The sequence below is a fragment of the Eulemur rufifrons genome, chromosome 28, assembly GCF_041146395.1.
Source record: "Eulemur rufifrons isolate Redbay chromosome 28, OSU_ERuf_1, whole genome shotgun sequence".
Taxonomy (NCBI): domain Eukaryota; kingdom Metazoa; phylum Chordata; class Mammalia; order Primates; family Lemuridae; genus Eulemur; species Eulemur rufifrons.
The window spans coordinates 67124576-67146114 of NC_091010.1; the positions used below are offsets into that span (position 1 = coordinate 67124576).

The window sequence follows — 21539 nt, forward strand, 5'->3', positions numbered from 1 at the left end:
ACCCCCAGCCCTCCCCCAGTTAAAGGCCCTTCTCACTTTAAAGTGCTCAGGTCTGTTTTGTTCTTCTCTCTGGGGCCCCATTCGGGATCCTGACAGCTGCTGCCAGAGAAGAGCCATGCAGAAAGTTTCTCCCCAGGCCCATCCTTCTTCCCTGATCTGAAGCTCCTGGTTCTAATTCTCAATCAGCTTTTCGTTCAACTCTTGGAATCCCCATCCCCTTTAGAAGAATGCAGAGGCAGCCAATGTTGCCAGTTACCATCTGGGTGTGCCAGTTGGTGCTACCATATTCCGTGGCTACCCAGGACTCAGACAGCCACAGCCAGCAGTGTAACAAGGGATGAGGGGGTTGGTCGTGATGGGCCGTGGATGCTGGGGAGGGCATGGACTGGGGCAGACCCACCAACAGCATTCGAGCCCCTCTGGGCGTTGGCTGCTCACAGAGGTCCTCTGCCCAGATGGAAAACCAAGCAGATAATTGGAGGCTTTGAGATTTCTCTTCTTTCCAGCAAGTTTTACGTTGACGAATATTGCTTTTGTCGTGCTGAGATGGTTTTGTAGAAAATATTTCTTAATTACCTCATGCAGTATTTGTAGCATTCGGGCTACAAATAGGCTAGGTAGCATATTAGATAGTCTTGCAAAACTCAACGGCCACACTATGAATAATGGACTGGTTTTAAAGGTACAATTCTCCTCCTCCCCAGGTGATGTTCGAAATGATATCTATGTAACATTAGTTCAAGGAGATTTTGATAAAGGAAGTAAGACGACGGCGAAGAACGTGGAGGTCACCGTGTCTGTTTACGATGAAGATGGGAAACGACTGGAGGTATTTTTTGCTGCAAGGGTTAATCTGTAGTGTTTAAATTTCACTTTCCAAGCGTTCACCTTGGCTCTGCTACAGGATACAAACTGTCACAGAGGGTCTCTGTAATCCTGTTTCTCAAGATGAGTGTTGGTTCGTGTTTCCCTCTCCCCAGCCTGGTGTCCACTGGGTGCCGGCAGCCGGCCCGTCTCAGGGCATGCCCGTGGTCTTGACTATGCCCAACCATTTCCTGGGGTCTCATTTGCCATCCTAAGCCCAAGGCTGGAAGGTCTAGCAACCATAGTAGCAGCATAGACACTACTGGGAGGGGAAGGTCGCCACCTCCTTTTGGTCTACAGCCCTTCAGTTTAGACCTAACAGGATGAATCAGGAAGCTTCCTGCAGGTGCTAATGTTAAAGTTGTTCAGGGCCCAGGGTCGTAACCATCAACATTTTAAATATGTGAGAACAGGGTTTTAGGGTGGCCGCTGGCTTCAGATGGACCTGCCTTTTTCTTGCTGGGAACACATGCCATTTACATTGGGGTTTATTGGTGCTCCTGGAGTGTATCTGTCCAAGCGTATGTAGTGGGAGACGGATGCGGTGTCAAGCTCTGTGAAGTCTAATGTGAACTCTTTATGCCTTCTTTTAAAGCATGTGATTTTCCCGGGTGCTGGTGATGAAGCGATTTCAGAATACAAATCTGTGATTTACTACCAAGTAAAACAGCCGCGCTGGTTTGAGACTGTGAAGGTATTACTTACATGGTCATTTTATCACATGGGGTTGATCATGCAATGCTCATTTGTATCCCGAGGAAATCCCCACCTCCCACCCAGCCCTGGGGCTGCTCTGAGCCGGCAGAGTGGCTCTCCCAACAAAGTCATTCAAGGTTGCTAAGGAACCACGCTGGCATTTCTTGGAATACATTTACTCTCATCTCCTTTTGGACATAAAAATAGGACTTTCATGGAGACAAATGACAGAGTCTTTTTAAGATAGCTGTTGTCTTTCTCTTGCCAGGTCTGTTTTATGTGTGGCATGCTGTCTGTACAGCAAACGGAAAGAGACAGAGATGGCAGTGTGTGGAGGTTATTGCCGTAGCAGTGACCCTGTGCATTTTCATAATGCCGCGTGCTCGCATCTCCACGATAGCCCCGCCGTAGTAACACCTCTCCACTGCCAAGAGCTTGAATATTTGAAACCCAGGCCAGGGGTCGGCTCTGGAATACAGATGTTAGATGTGAGAATTCAGGACAGTCTTTGCTTACAGGCAGCGTGTATTGGTTTTTTTCTTTTACTGTAATGTAATAAGAAAGCTTTCTTGCCGCAGCTGCGGGCAGGTCACCACCGCTGCGGAGGGAATACAAACACCTCCGTGTTGGAGCCAAAAACAAAAATGGCAACTTTTAAAAATGGAATCTTAACAGTAAGGACCAGAACATTTAGAAAAACATCGAGTTGTCTCAGAGAGTCAGAGGCATCCTTTGCAATATTATTTTGTTTAAATTTTGCAAAGGCATTTGCCTTCCGAAGAATCATATAGGGGACTAGATATACAGTATTTCCACCACTGCGACACAGAAATGTTTATAATTGTACCTGGTGTCTCCAGCTGAATGCAGCTGTTCATGTCAGAAGAGATGGGTAACAGGGCTTCAACTTCTGTTTCGATTCTTCCAGGTGGCCATTCCCATCGAGGACGTAAACCGCAGTCACCTGCGATTCACGTTCCGCCACAGGTCGTCGCAGGACTGTGAGTAAACACTCTATTGCCCCGTGGCTTTTTCAAGGGACAACTGGGGAAAGCTCAATAGGCCACGCTTATGCTGGATGGTTCTGGAACTTGGTTATCTTACCGTAGTGAGGCCTGGAGACTTTAGCTCATTTCCCTCCTTCTCCTATTCCTGGGAAATGTTCTCATCTCTTTTTCGCTGAGCAGATCTCAGGAGGTCTCAATTTCTTTCTCTGGTTCCTCCTGTGATGTACTGCGACTCTATTCTTTCTGTCGGTTTCCTGTCTTCTGTTTTGACTTATAACCCTGTTCTGTCTGTCAGAAAAGTTTTACTGAACTATAACAAATCTCAAAAATCGGCCCAATGGTCCTTGTCTTGGAATTGAAAACCTTGAAATCATTTTATCTTCCTTGGTGGCTCTGGGTGTCTGGAGCTCGGGCCAGGCTTTTGTCATAGACGTTGGTGCAGTATTGACTATGGCGCCAAGACGTTAGGAGGAAAGAACTGATGTTCGAATCACTCCAAAAAGAACTTATTATTGATTACTGAAGTTTGTCCCATCACATTTTGTTGAATTAATTGCCAACTAAGGACGTAGCCCGGTGTTAGACACTAAGACATCAGAGAAGACAGGCACCACCCCTGCCCCTCTGGATCTGTGTCTGTTTGGCAATGGGCTAACATTTGGGACAATCAGTGACAATGAGAGCACAGTCTTGTGTGTTGCAATTGATCACGTGGTCTGGGTGTCTGTACTTGTCACTGGTGACCCTGTGGGGGCCACATGGGTGGGGTGGGCAGCCGTGGCTCTGTGTGCTCTCGAAGACGCTTGTGTGTAAGTCTCTTCCACATCTTCACTAGAAGATAAGAATGCCTTCCTCTTGGGGCGTCTTGAAGGTCAGGCAAGATGGTGGCTGGCAACCCCTCTGCACAGTGCCTGGCCTGGAACAGGGGCTCCATCGTGGCCACTGCTGCTTTGACAATGTGCCGATCCACATTACTGTTTCTGGGGACCAGGCCTGGCCTGGGTGCTCCATATGGTGTGGGGTGTGCCTAGGCAGGGGTGCAGGAGAGCAGTGAGAGAGTGAACTCATGAGCAAAGGCGTGGTGTTGGGGGTGCTGGGAAGCCTGGGCCCACTGTTGCTCAGAGGAGTTGGGGAGCGTGGTGCGTGAGGTCTGCAGAGCTGGATCGCGGGTCCGTGGCAGTCAGATGTGCATACAGTGGGCGAGGCCAGGGACATGGCTAAACCAGGGGGTCCAAAATAGTGCGGGGTCCCTGTGGTGTGTGGTTTGGGGAATGAGGGAGGGGATAGCAGCACCCGGAGCATCGTGCACCCCTTGTCCTGTTCCAGTGGTGCTTGTGGACCTGGGTTTGCGTTGAGTGGGACAAGCAGGGGCATGGAGGCCGGCCACCCTTGCCTTAGGGACAGAGCCAGGCCACCAGGCCCCAGACCAGGTTGGGCCTGCTAATTGTGCATGGCATCCCTGGTGGCCAAAGCTATAGGATAATAGTAACTGTCAATAAATTTTAGCCAACACCCACTGTGCTCAGACTACGTGAGTAAGAATTTTATTCTGCTATTTGAATTAGTGAATAAGTCCCTGTGTGGGATCAATATTATTGTCATTACTTTCTCATGTTACAGAAGAGAAAACTGGAGCTGAGAGAAGCCAAATTATTGGCCCAAAGTCACCCAAATAGCTGGTGGAAGAGCTTTGGTTCCAACCCAGGTCCCTGTGCGTGAGCATTACACACCAGTGCCTAGAGGGAGTGGCAAGGCCACTTTTGCCCCTTGGTCTTTGTTGGGTTCTTGCTGTATATACAACAGGCTGCTGGAGTTTCTCCTCTTGCAGAACTTAGGTTTGAGATGAGATGTGAGGTTAGTTTGCAAGAACAGACTAGGGAATGGCGGCCTGGGAGCGTCCCGTGAGTTAGGCACAGGAGCACTGTGAGCAGAGGGGGGTTGAGTGAAGGGGGAAGCTCTAGGCCCAGATGCGTCCTCAGCCGAGGTGTGGAGGTCGTGGCAGGCTCAGCACATGCAGGAGTGAAGTGGCAGGGGCGGCACGGCACGGCTGAGTGGGCTGCAGCAGGCCCCAGACCCCCTCTAGCAGGTGAGAAGCCCGGGGTCGGGGGAGGCGGAGAGCGATTTAGGGCTCTCTACACATCACCCTGAGGGCCCAAGGAGGAGGCAGGGCAAAGAGAAAGTTCTAGAATCCACAGAGGATTTGTGTTAAAATCATACTCCTCCCTTTTAACAAGCTCATTCTCTTTAATTAATAAATTGCACTAGAGCAGAGGGATATCTCCTGTAGCATTTTAATTTTCAAAATCCTTGTTTTTCTTGTCAGTTTTAAGTACTTATTATAGACAAGATGCTATCACCCGACATACCAGGACACATTTGCGTAATTAATGAAGTCTCCAGGGCCACAGCTCGTGGGGTTTTAGAAACATGTCAAGCATCGCAAGTGTGATGCTGACGCAATCCTGGGATGTCAGCGGCTGATGGTGGCCACCGGGGCCTCTCCAGCCAGCCCTGTGAGCAGATCCCTGGAGCAGAAACAGGTAGACGTTGGCTCCCTGAGCCGAATACGAGCTGCTTTCCACCCCACAGAGGAGGTGAGCAAAGGGAGCAAGGATGAGATGTCTCACGCCAGGGTCTGTCCTTGGGATTGGAGAGTCTGGTGCTGATGTGATGATGTGACACCTTTCTGGCAACTTGTTAGCATCAATTCCAGATACATCAGGTCATGTGTCCTGTGAATTCCACAGACTTGGGGCACTGGGTTCAGCTGGCCAGGAGCTGAGTTTCCCTTGAACATAGCCGGCTTGGTTGGGTGGGACCTCAAGGCGTGGGCAGCCCTGCCCACACCCCAGAACACATGTCTCCTTCTGTGGGTCCTCAGGTTCTGCAAATTTATTCGACTATAAGCTGTCTACCCCGTAGCAGCTGCAGATGAGCACATGATGAGAAGCATCATGTGATGCTTGGGTGTGAAGACGCAGAATGTTAATAAAGGGGCCCTTATTTTGTGCACTTAGTGGTAGGTGGGATCAGCAGAAGCCATCTGCTGATGGTATTGTCACACGTCCTTCTGGGCCCCGGCTGCTTTCACGAAGCCACGCTTTTGTTTTCTCAAGTCAGCCCCAACTTAGGAGGGACTGCTCTTTGCCATTTGAACATTAAGATATTTTATATATTTTCATGCCCTTTTAACAAAGTTATTTGTTAGATTCCTAGGGTGCAGATATTTTACTTCTGTTCCTTCCTTTATTTTTGATTAGTCTATCATTCATTGAACTATCTAATTAGACAGCATTTGTTGAGCACCTACTATGTGCGAGATACTGATGGGCACCAGGAAGGCAAAGATTATAAGGCATGTTATCTCATGCCGTGGGGTCTCGGGTGGATATTTTGAGCCCGACTCAAGGAGGGCAGGTATGTGACTCTTCCGTTTCTGACCTCTGTCATTTTGTCTCCAAAAAGAGAGGTTTGAATTTATAAAGATGATGTTTTAGCTCTGGGGCTCAATATTTCTGTGCCAGACTCAGATGGCAGCTTCATGAATCTGTGTTGAACCTTTCCCTGAGTCCAGACTCCACCTGACCTGCCTACCTTTCGCTCCCCGCCCACCACTCACCAGCCACTCCGGCCTTCTGTCCTCACATGAGCCGCGGGGTCAGCTCCCCCGAGGGCCTCTGCGTCTGGCGTCTCTGCCTGCAGTGTTTCCTTCTTGCTCGTGTGCCGTCAGCAGCGGGCCCGTTCTGACCATTGATCCAATTGTCCCTGTTCTCACCATCACCCTGTAACAGAACACCAACTTTTGTTTTCTTTATCGTCTGAAAGAACTTAGTTGTCTGTTGCCATCTCCCTAAGTAGCACAGATATTTATTGAGTACTATTGTAAGCCGGCCACTATTTCACTCACTGCGAAACAGAAGTAAAAAAAATACAAAAGGTCCCTCACATTCTAGGGCCCAGTGGACAAAACCAACAACGAACAACAAAATCTCCCCTCTCTCCCTGTCTCCCTCTCACCACGTATGTGGTCTGGTGGTGATAAGGACTATGGAAAAAAATAAATCAGGAGGGGAAAGAGTGTGACTGGGCTGCTAATTTGCTATTTTAGACAAGATGTGGTGTGTTTGGAGGAGGTGGCATTCCAGTAGGAATTCGAATGGAGTGGGAAGGCGAGACCCACGTGCAGGTGTCTGGGGAAGGAACTTTCTTGCCAAAGGGAACAAAATTGCACATTCAGGTCTTTAGTGCATTTGTAATTTATGTGAGTAGGTATTGCCAGGCAGGAATCTGTTTTATTTTTCTGTGTTGACAAGCAGTTTTCTCGGTGGAGTGGTCTTCCCCTTTCCGGCCTCTGCCATGTGTCCTGGCCTTGTGGTTCCAGCCCTGCTTGTTCCCGGTGGTCTGTGTCCCTGTGTTAAAACCAGTGTCCACGTTATTGCTGCATGACAGTTACTCTTGGTTTCTAGCACTGTGGGCTTCCCTACACTCCCCTCTTCAAAACCATCTGCCTTCTTGGCCCTTCATCCTGGAATCAGTTTTCAAGTTCCATAACAAATCTCTTCCGTGACATTTTGATCAGAATTGCTTTGAATTTACCAATTCATTTGAGAACAGCTGATCCGTTTATGATAGGAGTCTTCCTACTGGTGAACGTGGTCCATTTTTCATATATTTAGGTAGACTTTAACTTCTGTCCATACGATCTAGTAATTGTTTTCATAAAGGTAGCCTCTGTAGCCTTTTAATGTTATTTTGTTGTGTCCATTGTTGAAGGCAATTATTGATTTTTTTGTTTGTTTGTTTTTTTCTTTTTCAGCTAAGGATAAATCTGAGAAAATATTCGCACTGGCATTTGTTAAGCTGATGAGATACGATGGGACCACCCTGAGAGACGGAGAGCACGACCTCATCGTCTATAAGGTACACGGTCTCATTGGTGCCACGTTGCTGAGGGTTCCTGTCCCGGTCCTTTCTGGGCGTTCTGACCTGAAGTTGCATTTCCCATCATTGTGGGAAAACTGCTCTCCAGCTATATTGAATTATGTAAATGGACATTTCTGATGACCAACGCTTTTCCTGTTCGTGATGAATGAAGATGATATATAGTAAAGCATTAGATGCCATATACAAATGCTGTGAACATGAATTCATCCACAGGAATAGTGGAAATTATTAAAATACACCATTTAGCACAGTACAAAAAGCAACCATCCTGATGGTTATGAGGATTGAGGATAAAGCGGGATGGAAAACACTGTGTCGCTGTTTGTGAATTGTGTTTGATGTGTTGCACAACTACACCCGCAGGCTGAAGTGAAGAAGCTGGAAGACGCCGCGACGTACTTGAGTCTGCCCTCCACAAAGGCGGAGTTGGAAGAGAAGGGCCACTCGGCCACGGGCAAGGGCATGCAGAGCCTCGGGAGCTGCACCATCAGCAAAGACTCCTTCCAGATCTCCACCCTGGTGTGCTCCACCAAGCTGACCCAGAACGGTGAGTGCGGGCTTGGAAGCACGTTCGCCCCGGGAGTTCCCCATCCTCGGCCTTGTCTTTCCTGGGCTCCTCGCTGAGCAGCGGCGTCTTCTGTGGGTGCGTGAACGCTGCCTGTCAGTCATTCGCCTCAACCCTCAGTGATGACCTGAGAGGGTGTCGATGGATTAGGAAAGAGGAGATGGCGTCTGCTGTTAATAAAATTCACACTCTATTTTGGTCTCGGGATTAGCCTCAAAGGGAGATAAAGCAATGGATTTACTCCTTAAAATGCTTTTTGGCCCCAGGAAGGTAGCATGGCACAAGGGAAAACACAGGAAGTTTGGAGTCAGACCAAGGACCTGGGATTGACCCCTGGCCCCTGTTAACCCTGTTATGCCCTTGGACAAGGGGCCTCTGTACCTTTCTGAGACTTACTCTCCTTGTCTGTAGACGTAGGGCTCATTCCTGCCTCAAAGGTAACCTCCCTTTGTGTCTTTCCCATTCCCAGCAACTTGTTGAGATGATTATTTTATTTTAAAAAGTTGGTTTGGGTAGATTTTCTAGTCCCTTTCGTGGTGTGAGGTTGGGTGCCCCGTGCTGGTTCACATACGCCAAAGCTCAGCCCTGATGCTGCAGATCCCCCCGTCAGCGGAGCCCCATGTGCCTGTGCTGGGGTGGCCGAGCTCCTGTGAGCTTCGGCACCACTGCTTGCAGCTTCCCCCGAGGCTTCGCTGTCCGGCCAGGGGCACTTGTTATTCAGAGCACACTGACGTTGTTGTCCTTCCGTCCGGAAGAGGCAGAGGTTTCTTTGCACAAATCTTACATTTAAAAATTGCATGCCCTGAATGTGGCCGTATCACAGCTGTGCAGAGTGTCTTCACACTATCTGGAAACTGAGCCTGAAAATCTAATTTTTTCCTCTGAACTGTCCGATATGGATTTTGATTATTAATGCCTCTTGCTATCATGCATTGTGTCTCGGGGGGTTGTTTGCAAATCATGGCAGTAGTCTTAGATTTGCCTGAGGGATAGTCATTGTTCGGGATTTAACAGGTTAAACGTAGGACAAAAGTAAACCCATCACGTGGAAGCCAGGATATTGTAGTGAAAGACGTACCAGGTCCTGAGTATTTGGGCACATGAGAGATGCTTTTTAGAACTTTCAGACGGTTTTAAGACTTCTGTGTCCGAGCTTTCCACTCTGTTGTTCTGGGCTATACCAGCTACATTGTCCCACTGCTGGTCTCGTGAGTAAAGTGCTAGTATGGGGGCAGCGAGCCACTCAAATGCTTTAAGGTCCTTGGGATACATTTGTCTAATGCGACCTTCATCGTCATGTTTTGCATGAAGCATCCTAGCTTGTGATTGTGCAGGGATATCCAGGAGCAAATGAAAGCCTTACCTGCGGGGTTGGATCTGTGCACGCATGCAGGGTACGGAGTAGAGCATGATGCACGGGAAACCTGCAAGTATAGCACCCAGGGAACATGCGGCTGGCAGTGCAGGCCCTGGCTGGGAACTGGGTTATGGAAAGGACGCCCATATAGGAACAAACGCTACTCTCTGGATGTGGCCCTGATATAGCTTCACTTGCCTGACAGATGACAGCATCCAGGCCCTCATTTAACCCAGGGCAAAGGTGACATCTCCGTGTGGGTCACCACCGCACATATGAGGCATTTTAGTATTTCGGTAGGTTCCGGAAGAATGAGAGCTGCCATTTTCACCGTGTAGGAAGCCACTGTCTCATCCAGGGGTCATGTTCCAGAAGCGTGTTTGGAAATTGTTATTTGGAACTTGAACATATATTTCTCCTTCAAAACAGTGTTCTGAACAGCAGGTGGGCTATGAGGCCCATCCACAGAATACTTCTCAGCCCACACATCCCTGGAGAAGGGGACTGAGAACCAGGATTTCTCCCGGGGTTGGTGTCCCTCCCTGCCTTCCCCGCAGGCTCCTTAAATCCCGCAGCTGCAGAGCAGCTCCCTCCTGGAACCGAGGGAGTCGGCCCCCTGGAATTTGCAGCAGCCGTTGCTGGGCAACAAGGAGATTCCGATGTGATGCTGCGCACCAGGAGGGAAGGGGGACATCTTTTGGCTTCCATTTCCTGTCAACAGCGATTCCTCTTTTTGGGATGGTGGCATGTCAGGTGTGGGTGAGACGGAGCTGCTCCAAATGGCATCTGCCGTCCGTCGACTCCCAGATTCTCATTTGAAGGAGTCATTTTTCTGAAACCCATGATTTGTTACTGCGAAGTTCCATTACTTAGAGCGGCGGCTGAATTATTCATTGGAGTTTATATTAAACATCTCTGTCCTCAGCATTATGTGATGCTGTGGGGGACATGGAACGGAGTAAATGCTGGGATTCCTCTCCTCGATTAATATATAATTGGAGAGAAAGGAGTCATGAAGCAAAGTCATTATGGGGCAGGCTGTGAGGAGTCCTGGCACAGGGGCTCAGCGGGGAGAGTGTCATCTGACATGGGCAGCCTTAGGGGGCCAGGCAAGCTGTTTGTTCCAAACATGTTCCCCCTCCTCCAGCGTGTTCTTCTAACTGCTAATGAGCCCTGTTGTACTTTCCCTCAAATTGACAATACAGTGTGCCACCACTTTGAATGAATGGGACCCAGATTATTAATTAGTCTTCATTAGGGAAACACTGAAACTCTTGTGAGATGGAAATGTCGCTTAACCCTGGGACCCAGTGTGTGTCGGGCAGGCTGTAGCCTTTCCCCTTACTTCACCGTCAACGAGAAATTAAAACATGTTAACTTCCGCAATGAATGGGGAAATGTCTCAACGTCCGGTCAGCTCTTGGAACGGCTGCTGCCTTCAGTACTTTATGCTGGGCATCATGCTACGTGCTTTCTACGTGTGACGTCAGCCGTGGTACACACTGCACATTAGGCCTCATCGTACCCATTGTTCAGATGAGAAAATCGTGGCGAAGTTACTTGGCCAAGGTCATGTATTTGCTGAGTGCCCCAGCTAGTATTTAAGCCTGCACTTTACATGCTCATCAGTCCCTTTGGGGGCTGTACTCTTTGCATTTTCCCATTTTTAACTCTTCCTTTTGTCAGCTATACTTGGGGCAAAGTAAAATAAATGAAAATTTACGTTTTGGTGCTTATGACACATATGCCTTTTGAGAGATTTGATCCTGAAATTATAGTGGGTGTCTGTTTTCAGTGAAATTCTCCCTATGGCCAAAATTATATTTTTCTTTCAGTATTAAGTAGGGCTTTTTTTCTTCTTTTTTTATGGAGACAATTTCTGTAGCTGAAGTTGGTTCCAGATGAGCATAAACAGTAAATTAGATGTACTTTGTAATCGTATTTTTTTAAGTAATGGGATATTAATATAAATTCAAGTGAAAATTAGGTAGGCACATGTACTGCCCTAGAGAGGTTTTGGATTCTGTCTTCTTACCTTAAATAACATCTTGATACCTTAAACAAAATTATTTCTGGACGTTGTCTTACACATTGATTTTTTAAAAACCAGTATATTCAGTCTTTGATTTTTCTATTAAAAATGCAACAAACAAATAAAACCATAAGAAAACAAAGAGCTGTTGGAGCCCAGGCCTGGGTAAGGGCAGGAAGCTGAGCAAAGAAGTGGTCCTAGTTGTCCTGCGTCATTGTAGCTGTAGGACTGTTACCGTGGCAGGTTCACTACTTGCATTTGTATCACTTATTTTATATTAACATTATTTTATCTACAAACGAATAGAGACTTGTTCTTGATCAGGAAAAAAACCACTTGGTAGAAAATGCCACGGCAGCACTTTCTGGGTGGGCAGCCTTCCTCCAAGCTGTGTGATGCTTTGAAACTGCCTTCGTGTAGATGGGTTGGTTTTTAGGTTCCTGAATGCATTTTTAAAGCTTCTACATGGAAATCATTTCATGGCAAATGTAGTTGGAAATAATGCATTCAACCGCACTAGGAGTTAAGTATGTTGCTGCGAAGTAATGGAATATTTAGCGAGTGAACCTTTTAAAACAGGGTTGATTTCTCTGTTCAAAAAGTTTTATGGAGAACCCTACGTGGTGCACAAATGAGATGTAAAGTTTTTGCTGTGAAACGCTGACGTTCGTGTTCTGTTTCCAGTGGACCTTCTGGGGCTGCTGAAGTGGCGCTCCAACACCAACTTGCTGCAGCAGAACTTGAGGCAGCTGATGAAAGTGGACGGCGGGGAAGTGGTGAAGGTAACATCTGTCCCTGGGGTTGTTTTCTTTTCTTTTTTTCTCTTATGTGTACTAACACATGTAGATGCTGATTCCAAAGGTAGTACAGGGTTCTGGTTAAAATCTCTTCAACAGATAGTGACATACATTTCTAAGCCGGCAGAGGACTTCTTGGATTCAGGTTTGAAATGACTGTCTGGGTTTGCATGGATGGGCTTTGGAATCAACCTAGTGTTGGGTTCTGATTTTTCTTATGATGGGTCCTCCCTGCAGGACTGACAACAGTTAAATAACCTCTTGAAGCCTCATTTTCCCCTACTAATAACAGTGATGCTTTCTTCATGGAGTTGTTGTGTGAGTTAGATGAGCTATGGTAGCCTGTGCTGGCACGTGGGAGATGTCCAGTGGGTGTTAGGTCTTTTTACTGTGATGGCCATCCTCTGTATTATCAGCCCTGGCTCACGACTCCCCGAGGTCCTCTGTTAAGTGACCTGGGGCGGTGTGTGGTGTGGCAGAAAGGTCACAGCACTGAGAGACCCCTCTTGGCTATCTTCTTCCCGTGTGACCTTGGACTCATGGCTCAGCCTCACGCATGGCGGACTCCGGAGCGCTGCCCGGTGCTATTATTTATTCAAGCCCCCGCAGCTTCGGTACCTTATCTGTGGGGGAGGGCAGTCAGATTAGGGTGACCTGACATCCCTTCGAGTGCTCAAATTTTGAGATTCTCGCTTCCATAATTGTTTGTGGTTCCGATGTTTTCTCCAGCATTCAGGCTCTCCCTTGCTCTCACACACCACATCATTTGCTTGAAGGACTTCCCCTTGTACATGAGGAGATGCGTTTTCATTTCAGCGTGTTCTGTTTCGGCTGGGGGACGATAGACTGGTCACCAGCACGTGGCATCTTGTAGGTGTGGTACCTACCCCTGGGTCAGTTCCTCACCCTCCGGCAGAGGTGGTGGCAGGAGGAGACTCCCTTATCTCTGTAGACATTAAATACTTAAAATGGCCTTAATTAACTAGCCATGTGCTTAACTTCAGTATAAATTAATCTGGTTGCGCTACTTCCCCGAGTTTGTTGCGTAACCACTCAGACATGTCCTCGCTAATCTTGAAATTTTAATCATCTTCTCAGTCCTGGTTTTCTCCCAGTGGTTCTGACAATGTTAATTGCATTTTAAACTTCCCTGGGTTCTATCAATTGCCTGATTTCAGATGGAAACTAGGAATAAGTGAACATACTTTAGGAGATACACAGTTAATGAAATTTTGTGTTCTTTCATTTTTAAGTTCCTGTGTCACATCAGGGATTAGTCGCATTTCTGTTGACCTGGTGGCACAATTGCCAAGAAAAACCTGGAATCATCTTGTCCTGTTCCCTTCCATTCCCCGTGTGTAATATAGTATCACATTGCATTTCTCATCCCTGGAAATGTTTTCTTATGTCCTTCCCTCCCTCTTGTGCACACTGGTGCCTCTGGGCCTGGTGGCCTGTCCAGTTTGTAGGACTTTGCACTTTCCCTTCCCCAGTGTGTCCCACACACGACGTGTGCCTGGAGAGTGGAACTGACTTGTCCAAGGCCACACGGGCTTAAGGAATTCCCAGCTGCACGGGGCTCCTTTTGCTCTGTTTAGGGACGCCAGTACATTTATTCAACACCTCCCTTCTGCATATTTGTAACTGGTAATGGGAAGACGGCATTGCTTGATAAATTGAGGAAGGTATCTGTGTATTTAGTAAAAGATACAGTTTCCTGTGAAGGTGGAAAATGAACATGGTGCTTTTGGTCCTCTAGTGGATAGTCTTAAAGAGAGGGTGGGGTGCCAAGCAAAACCCTTTCTTGGCTACATGGGAAGGACCTCCAGGTTCTTCCCAGCACCCCTGCACTCTGTAGCCCAACACGAGAGGCTGCAGCTCTCTGAGGTTCTGTTCCTGTGCTACTGACCATGCCATTCGTCTGGGTGGGACTGGTAGGCCTCCTTCAGGGACTCTGTATGAACCATGATGAGTCAGGGCATGACACCTAGGGAGCCTGTTGGCAGAAGCATCAGGCTGTTAGCAGATGGCATCAGGTTTTGACCTTTGCAAAGAATTTCCAATCTGAAAATGCTGGAAAATGATACAGAAGTAATGAGGTGGTGCAGACCTGAGTAATTATGGAATTGATTAAGCCCTTGATGTCTAAACTGGCTTGGCTCTTGGAGTCAGAGTGGTTTTATTCCCTGCCCTTTGTTTGTTTGTTTTTAGAGATGGGGTCTCGCTATGTTGTCCAGGCTGGACTTGAACTCCTGGGCTCAAGTGATCCTCCTGCTTCAGCCTCCCAAGTTACTGGGACTGCAGGTGTGCACCACTGCACCTAGCTTATTCCCTGCCATTTGCATGTGACATTTTTTGGTATAAATTAGGCAGTAGGAGGCACAGCAAAGTGCAGTGAGGATTTTATGCCATAATGGGTCTGGGATCTCTTGCTAAGATTGGGAGGATGTCGTCTCTCCTGAAGGAGATCTGTGAGGCGTTTGCTGCTGTTGTAGGGTTCCACTGTACTCGGGTGGGAGCAGATTCCTGTGGTTTGGTTTCTTAGTCTCAGGGATGGAGCAGTTTGAGATCCTCTGTGGGCTCTAGAAGGCCCTTTGAGTGTCGAGCATAGGCTGAACGGTCCAGGAAGAATCTGAATCAAACATCTGATTCAGCCTTCCTTCCGTTGTCCTTGCTATGTGACCACCTTACCTGTTCCTTTTTATTTTCTTTAAATAATAGTTTCATCGAGATATGATTCACATACCATAAAATTTACCCTTTCACTCTGTATGACTCAGTAGTTTCTAGTTTATTTACAGAGTTATGCAACCATCACCACTGTCTAATTTCAGAACATTTCATCTCTCTCTCAAAAAGAAACCCCATATCTATTAGCAGTAACTCCCCACTCTCTGTGTAACCACTAGTCTGTTCTCTGTCTCCATGGATTTACCTATCTTAGATGTTTGATATAAGTTGAGTCATACAGTGTACGCCCTTTTGTGTCGGGATTCTTTCACTTTGTATAATGTTTTCTAGGGTCATCCATATTGGAGAGTGTGTCTGTGCCTTGTTCCTTTTTGTGGCTGAATAGTATTCCATTGTATGGATGTGCCATCATTTGTTTTTCCAGTCATCAGTTGACGGACATTTGTGTTGTTTCTACTTTTTTGGCAATTATAAACAATGCTGCTGTGAATCTTTGTGTACAATTTTTTGTGTGAACATATGTTTTCCTTTCATTTGGATATATAGGTAGGAGTGAAATTGTTGAGGCACATGATGAATCTATGTTTTACTTTTTGTGGAATTGTCAAACTGCATTGCACTATTTTCTTCCTCTGCTTGCCTTGTTCAAGAACCATTTTACATTGCTACCAGCGATGTCCAAGGGCTCCAGTTTCTCTACAATCTCACCAACACTTATGATTGTTCATCTTTTTAATTTTAGCCATAATAGTGGGTGTGATATGCTATCTCCTCGTGGTTTCAATTTGCATACTCCCCATGAGTCATGATATATCTGTGCTTTATCATTTTTGTGGCCAGTCTCCTGTTGTGTGGCCTATTCTTGAACTTCTCCGCTAACAGAGCATCACTTCCCATACAGTCTTTTTCAACCCATCTCACATTTCCTCCAGGGGAGGTGGAAGTAGAGTTTCACAGTGACTTTGAGTGTGGCGTACCTTTGAAGTCTCTTAATGTTTTTTTCCTTAATTAAATTTATGATTCTTTATCATTCCATGTGGTAATATTTGGTAAATTTTAGTAGATGATAGAAGTAATTTGTAAACTTCTGTTGAATAAAATAAGCACTTTCTGGTCTCAAAATTGGGGTACTGCCATGTACCCCAGTTTCAGAATCACACTCCTCTTCCATTGTTGGCCATCCTGGGTGGAAGAAGGTCTTTATTGTGCTCAGCTGGATCCTGTCCCTGTGTGGCAAGCTGAGGCCTACACTCCGTGTGCAGAGTGAGCACAGCCAGTCTTCCCGGAGTTGCCTTCAGCTCTTTTGTCTGTCACCAGCCTGGTGAAGCCAGGAAGGGGCTGGGGGGTCCTCTAGGCAGAGGCAGGAGGGCATCTCCCTGCTCTGATCCTCACCTGCTTAACTCAGGGTGGCATTTCTTTGGTCTGAAATCACTCATCCAAAATTTTTTGTCTTGTGCATCTAATGGCTGAAAAAAAATCCCAGAAATTAATAGCTTTATAAGTGGCATTGGGGAAAGGTGGCTATTTGGAACATTGCAGAGATGGTAGTTATTTTGGCGCCGGGAGAAGCTGGGTGAGTTTCCATTGTCAACCGCCCTTCTGTGTCTGTGCAGTTCCTCCAAGATACCTTGGATGCCCTCTTCAACATCATGATGGAGAACTCGGAGAGTGAGACTTTTGATACACTCGTGTTTGATGCTCTGGTAAGAGACCTTTCCTTTTCCTCTGCTCAGATGTGAAGGTGTTCTTTCCTGCTGTAGCCTTTGAAGTTGTGAGAGGGGATCCATCACAGTGCCGTGAAAGCTCTTCAGTTGTAAATCCAATCGAAGGAGATGAATTGGACAGGTAGAAAGTTATTTTTTTTAAATGTAAAACTACAGTTAGGCAAACGTCCTTTCTAGGGTAAGGAGAGGTAAACTGACCACCAACTTCTGTCTGAAAATGTTATGGTTCATTTCCTCCTAGAGTGGTGCAAAAGAGATTCCAAAATAGTTTACATTATGTTGCTAATGAAAATGTCATTGGTTAATTTGACAGGTATTTATCATTGGACTAATTGCTGACAGAAAATTTCAGCATTTTAATCCTGTTTTGGAAACCTACATTAAGAAGCACTTTAGTGCGACATTAGCCTACACGTAAGTTCCTTTTTTGTTTTAAAACCAATACTTCTTTTTTTGTGTGTATCTGTTATTTAGTAACAGATTTAGTATTTTTCATATACTTTTGTCTTGGACTATGTATTTCCTTCCTCAAAACTCTGACTTTACTGGGATAATTTTTATTATTGTTTCCTGTGTTAGCAGACTTGAAAGTCTTATTGAAGGAGATACGTGATAAATTATTATAATATTCTGGAATAAATTCTTGCTCTCCACAACTTCCATTTATCTTTGGAATTTTCAGTTTCTGTTCGATGAAACTGATGTATGGATGCAGAGTGCCTGCCACGCTGCACCTTCCCAACGAGCCTTTGATGGATGCGTAAATGAATGTGTTCCCGTTGCGAAGTGTTTGGTTGTTTAGTGTGAATAAAATTCAGTCTTGTACTTTTCAGTGCATCTCCTTGTTCTTTAAAGAGTGCCTTCCCTTTAGTTCCACAGCTTCAGCTGTAGCTGTCTTGGATTCTTACTGCTACTCCTCTGCGCTCACCTTCCCTACTCCCGTACCCCAGGGGTCTAATAAGACACCAGAGGGCGTGTGTGATGCCCGGGCAGGATGGGCAGCTGGCCTAGTGTTTCAGGGCACAGCCCTGGAACCAGGCTGCCTGGGCTTAATAGACAGCTCTGTCCCCTCTAAGACCTGTGATCTTGGGCAAGTTGCTTAACCTCTCTAAGCTTCTGCCTTCTCTTCTGTAAAAAGAGCATGATTATAGGTTTGAATGAGAATTTTAATGAGTTATTAACATGTAGCCTGCTTAGAATTATCCCTGACACTTAGAAAGCACAAAGTAATTGCTGAGTTTCATTATTATTAGATTTATTATGATGAGTTACTTGGTCTCTCCTGGTGGGATTTACTGGCATTTATGCAAACTTTTTATTGTGCAAGTTGCAGTGAAAAATTAAGATTTACATATTAATTTCTTTAACAGCCTCCCACTTAGAATCATTAGAAGAATTCTCTTTAGTGTCAGTAAATTGAGTCAAAACTCTTATCTATGTCTTAAACATTCTTTGGGAAAAACCTGTCCTCTTTGCCCGCATGCAGCTGTAAATACGGGGTCAGAGGATTCTGGCTGCCTGAAGCCAGCTGTTAGTATAACCCAGTCCTGTGCCTGGATGTTTTCATGTCTGCCTTGAGGACATGTTTACTGCCAGGCGGTGGGTGGAGCCCCTACGTAGGCCAAGCGCTGCAACGTCCTCAAGCATGTGGAACAAGTCACGATGAGCCCTTTGTGCTTGCTTGCTAATAAACATTTGTTGAAAACATTTTGTTCACCTAGTGAAGTTGGCCAGTGTGTTGGCATGTTGTACGGTTCCTTACAGACCGTGGGAAGATGATCGAGTAACACCTCCTCACTCTAGAAGCCAAAACATAACTGCGGGGATTGTGGATGTGGCCTGCAGACTGCAACGAGTGTGGCGTGATCTCCCTGTGTCCTCATTTTCAAAATTCTGCTTGATTGAAACGTGGCCGAACAGCTCTACTCAGACGAGAATTCACACTTAATTTCAGAAGACGAGAACAACGGATCAGCTTACCACGCTGCATTCCATGTCCCTTCACTGGCTATCGGGGAAAGGGTGGCGCACTCATGCTCATAGGTGGAAAAACAAAAACGGAGGCATTCTGGGCAAATTACTCAATGAGGGAAACAACAAGTACCATCTAATCTTTATGCTATGATGGAACTAAAATGAGAAGCAATGTCCTCTCATTCAGTCTCTGGGATTGGCTGAAATTTTCATCTTGGAAAATAAGTATTCTTATCATGTTTTGATCTACTAGCAACCTCAGGTGGTTCTTTAGCAATTTCAATCTGGGTGTTTATACCTTGAAATACTGAAGAGGTCAACTGTGATTCACACAGTTCTAACCACATCATGGAAGGCAGCCTCTGCACTGATGATGAGCTTATGGTATTCTCTGCGCCAGGTGAAATTCTGGTACTAAGCATTATTCCAGAGGGTCCCCCTCCTCCACCCGTGTAGATGGCCTTGGCAGGCATGAGGTTACATTAGACTCTTATTCATGTAGTTTCTTTCCTTTGATAAAGGTTGAGATATTTAGCCTTTCTTCCCAAAGAACTCCAGGAGAAGAATGAAAGATCTCGGCAATAAGCGTTACTTTTCACCACCCTGACTCCTGTCTGCAGCTGCCCTGCGTCGGTAGTTCCTGGATTCTGGAGCCCCACGAGACCGAACAGCATCCGTCCAAGCGCCAGGGGAGGGGAGCAGTAACTTTGGGGACTGTTCTTCCATAAAACCAGCATGAACAGGCTCCTCTCTGGCCCCTGAGGTCCCTGTCATGGAGCTGCTACAGGCTCCTTACTGACAACGTTGAGGCTCCATTTTGTCTGCCTCTCTCTAGCTGGAACGAGGGGTTTGACTTGGTGCAATTTTAAGATGGTCTGGCAGATTTGTATTCTGGCCTGGATCATTCTCTTTGCAAATCTTTATTATTTTTATTCTTTTCTTCGATGAATTGGTTGGAAGACCTCCCAAAATGTGTTCTATGGAATGTTTATTTTCTGGGATATTAATGGGTATAATAAAAGATGTGTGGTCCAGTGAGTCTGGGAAATAAGTGAAACCGAGGGAAGCAGGCTTTCTGCCAGGACTTTGGATGCTCTCCCGTGTGTCGAGAACCACCACACGGAGCATGTGGAAGCTGCGCCCTCCACGTGGTGTACGTGCTCAGGAGCAGCTGCAGCCTGCAGTCCTGGCCTCTTCAGAGCAGCTAGCAGGAAGGCCACTCTGAGAGCGTCAGGTTTCCGTACTAGACCTTTGGCACCTGGTCGGTGTTAGCAATGACTTCACATCTACTCAGTCACCTAGAAAAACTTTTTATTGTGATTTATCAGTAAAATAGTTACTCTTAGGTCATCCATAATTGCAGTTAATGTTGCTCTTCTGAGTGTCTTTTTATATATTCTCAACAAACAGTCCAGTCCATACTGGCTCACAACTGGACATGCTGTCAGTATCCTAGCAGACTACTTTTATGAATATAAATGTATTTTTTGTGGCTTTTTAATAGCCACAGTGCATTCTTGTCAAGAACATACAAAATAGGTGACTGGAGACGTTTGGTTTGTAGATATTCTCATGGAGGTTGTTTCTATGGTTGCACGTGTGCTGTTGGTTTTTGGAAAGTTGTGCAGCTTGGTACACTGAAAAATGGAACAAGATTGAAGTGAATTTAGTTCTTTTATTATTTATATGTTATTGCTCGAGGACGGTCATCTTTATGAACAAGGATGCTTCTTTCATGGGACAGCAGTGGTAGAAAGTGTAGAAGTTGGCAGAATGAAAAACTGTTTATTCCCACTACTGTTTCCATCATTTAAAAATAACACATGCTCCTATGTTTTCCTCTAGGATTTTTATGGTTTCATGAATTACATTTAAGTTTTTTATCCATTTTGAGTTAATTTTTATATGGCAAGAGATAGGGGTCCCGTTTTATTCTTCTGCATGTGGCTATCCCATTTTCCCAGCACCATTTATTGAATAGGACTTCTTTTTCCCAGTGTATGTTGTCTGCTTTTTCGAAGATCAGCTGGTTGTATGTAAATGGTTTTATGTCTGGGTTATCTGTTCAGTTCCATTGGTCTAGGTCTCTCCTTTTGTACCAATACCATGGTGTTTTGGTTACTATAGCCTTGCAGCATAATTTGAAGTCAAATAATGTGATGCCTCCAGCTTTGTTCTTTTTGCTTAAGCTTTCTTTGGCTATTCAGGATCTTTTTTGGTTCCAAATGATGCTTAGAATTATTTTTTCTCAATCTGTACTATTTGATGTTGGTATTTTGATAGGGATTGCACTGAATCTGTAAATCACTTTAGGCAGTGGACATTTTAACAGTGTTGATTCTACCATTCCATGAAGAAGGGATGTTTTTCCATTTGTGTCATCTACGATTTCTTTCATCAGTGTTTCATAGTTCTCCTTGTAGAGATCTTTCACCTCTTTGGTTAAGTATATTCTTAGGTATTTCGTTTTCTTTGTAGGTATTGTAAATGGTGTTGAGTCTTTGATTTGGCTCTCAGCTTGACTGTTATTAGTATATAGAATTTCAACTGATTTGGGTGCATTGATTTTGTAAACTGAGACTTGGCTGAATTTATTATCAATTCTAAGAGTCTTTTTGTGAAATCTTTAAGGTTTTCTAGATATAAGATTATATATAACATCAGCAAACAGGGATAGTTTGACCTCCTCTTTCCTGATTAGGATACTCTTTTTTTCTTTCTCTTGCCTGATTTTTCTGGTTGGGACTTCTTACACTATGTTGAATAGCAAGGGTGACAGTGGGCACCTTTGTCTTGTTTCAGTTTTTAGGGGGAATGTGTTCAACTTTTCCACATTCAGTATGTGTTGGCTGCGGGTTTGTCATTTATGGCCTTTATTATTTTGAGGT

General features: G+C 45.7%; 1 protein-coding gene across 1 annotated transcript in view; it reads left to right on the top strand.

Annotated features, from left to right (window-relative positions):
• The window catches only part of DOCK1 (dedicator of cytokinesis 1), a 470019-nt gene that overhangs the window by 93670 nt on the left and 354810 nt on the right, over positions 1 to 21539 (top strand). Inside the window, exons 14-21 of the mRNA XM_069460828.1 lie at positions 705 to 829; positions 1460 to 1558; positions 2489 to 2561; positions 7384 to 7487; positions 7875 to 8058; positions 12150 to 12247; positions 16567 to 16656; positions 16991 to 17091. Coding sequence (XP_069316929.1) covers positions 705 to 829; positions 1460 to 1558; positions 2489 to 2561; positions 7384 to 7487; positions 7875 to 8058; positions 12150 to 12247; positions 16567 to 16656; positions 16991 to 17091 — 874 coding nt within the window. The remainder of the gene's footprint in view (positions 1 to 704; positions 830 to 1459; positions 1559 to 2488; positions 2562 to 7383; positions 7488 to 7874; positions 8059 to 12149; positions 12248 to 16566; positions 16657 to 16990; positions 17092 to 21539) is intronic.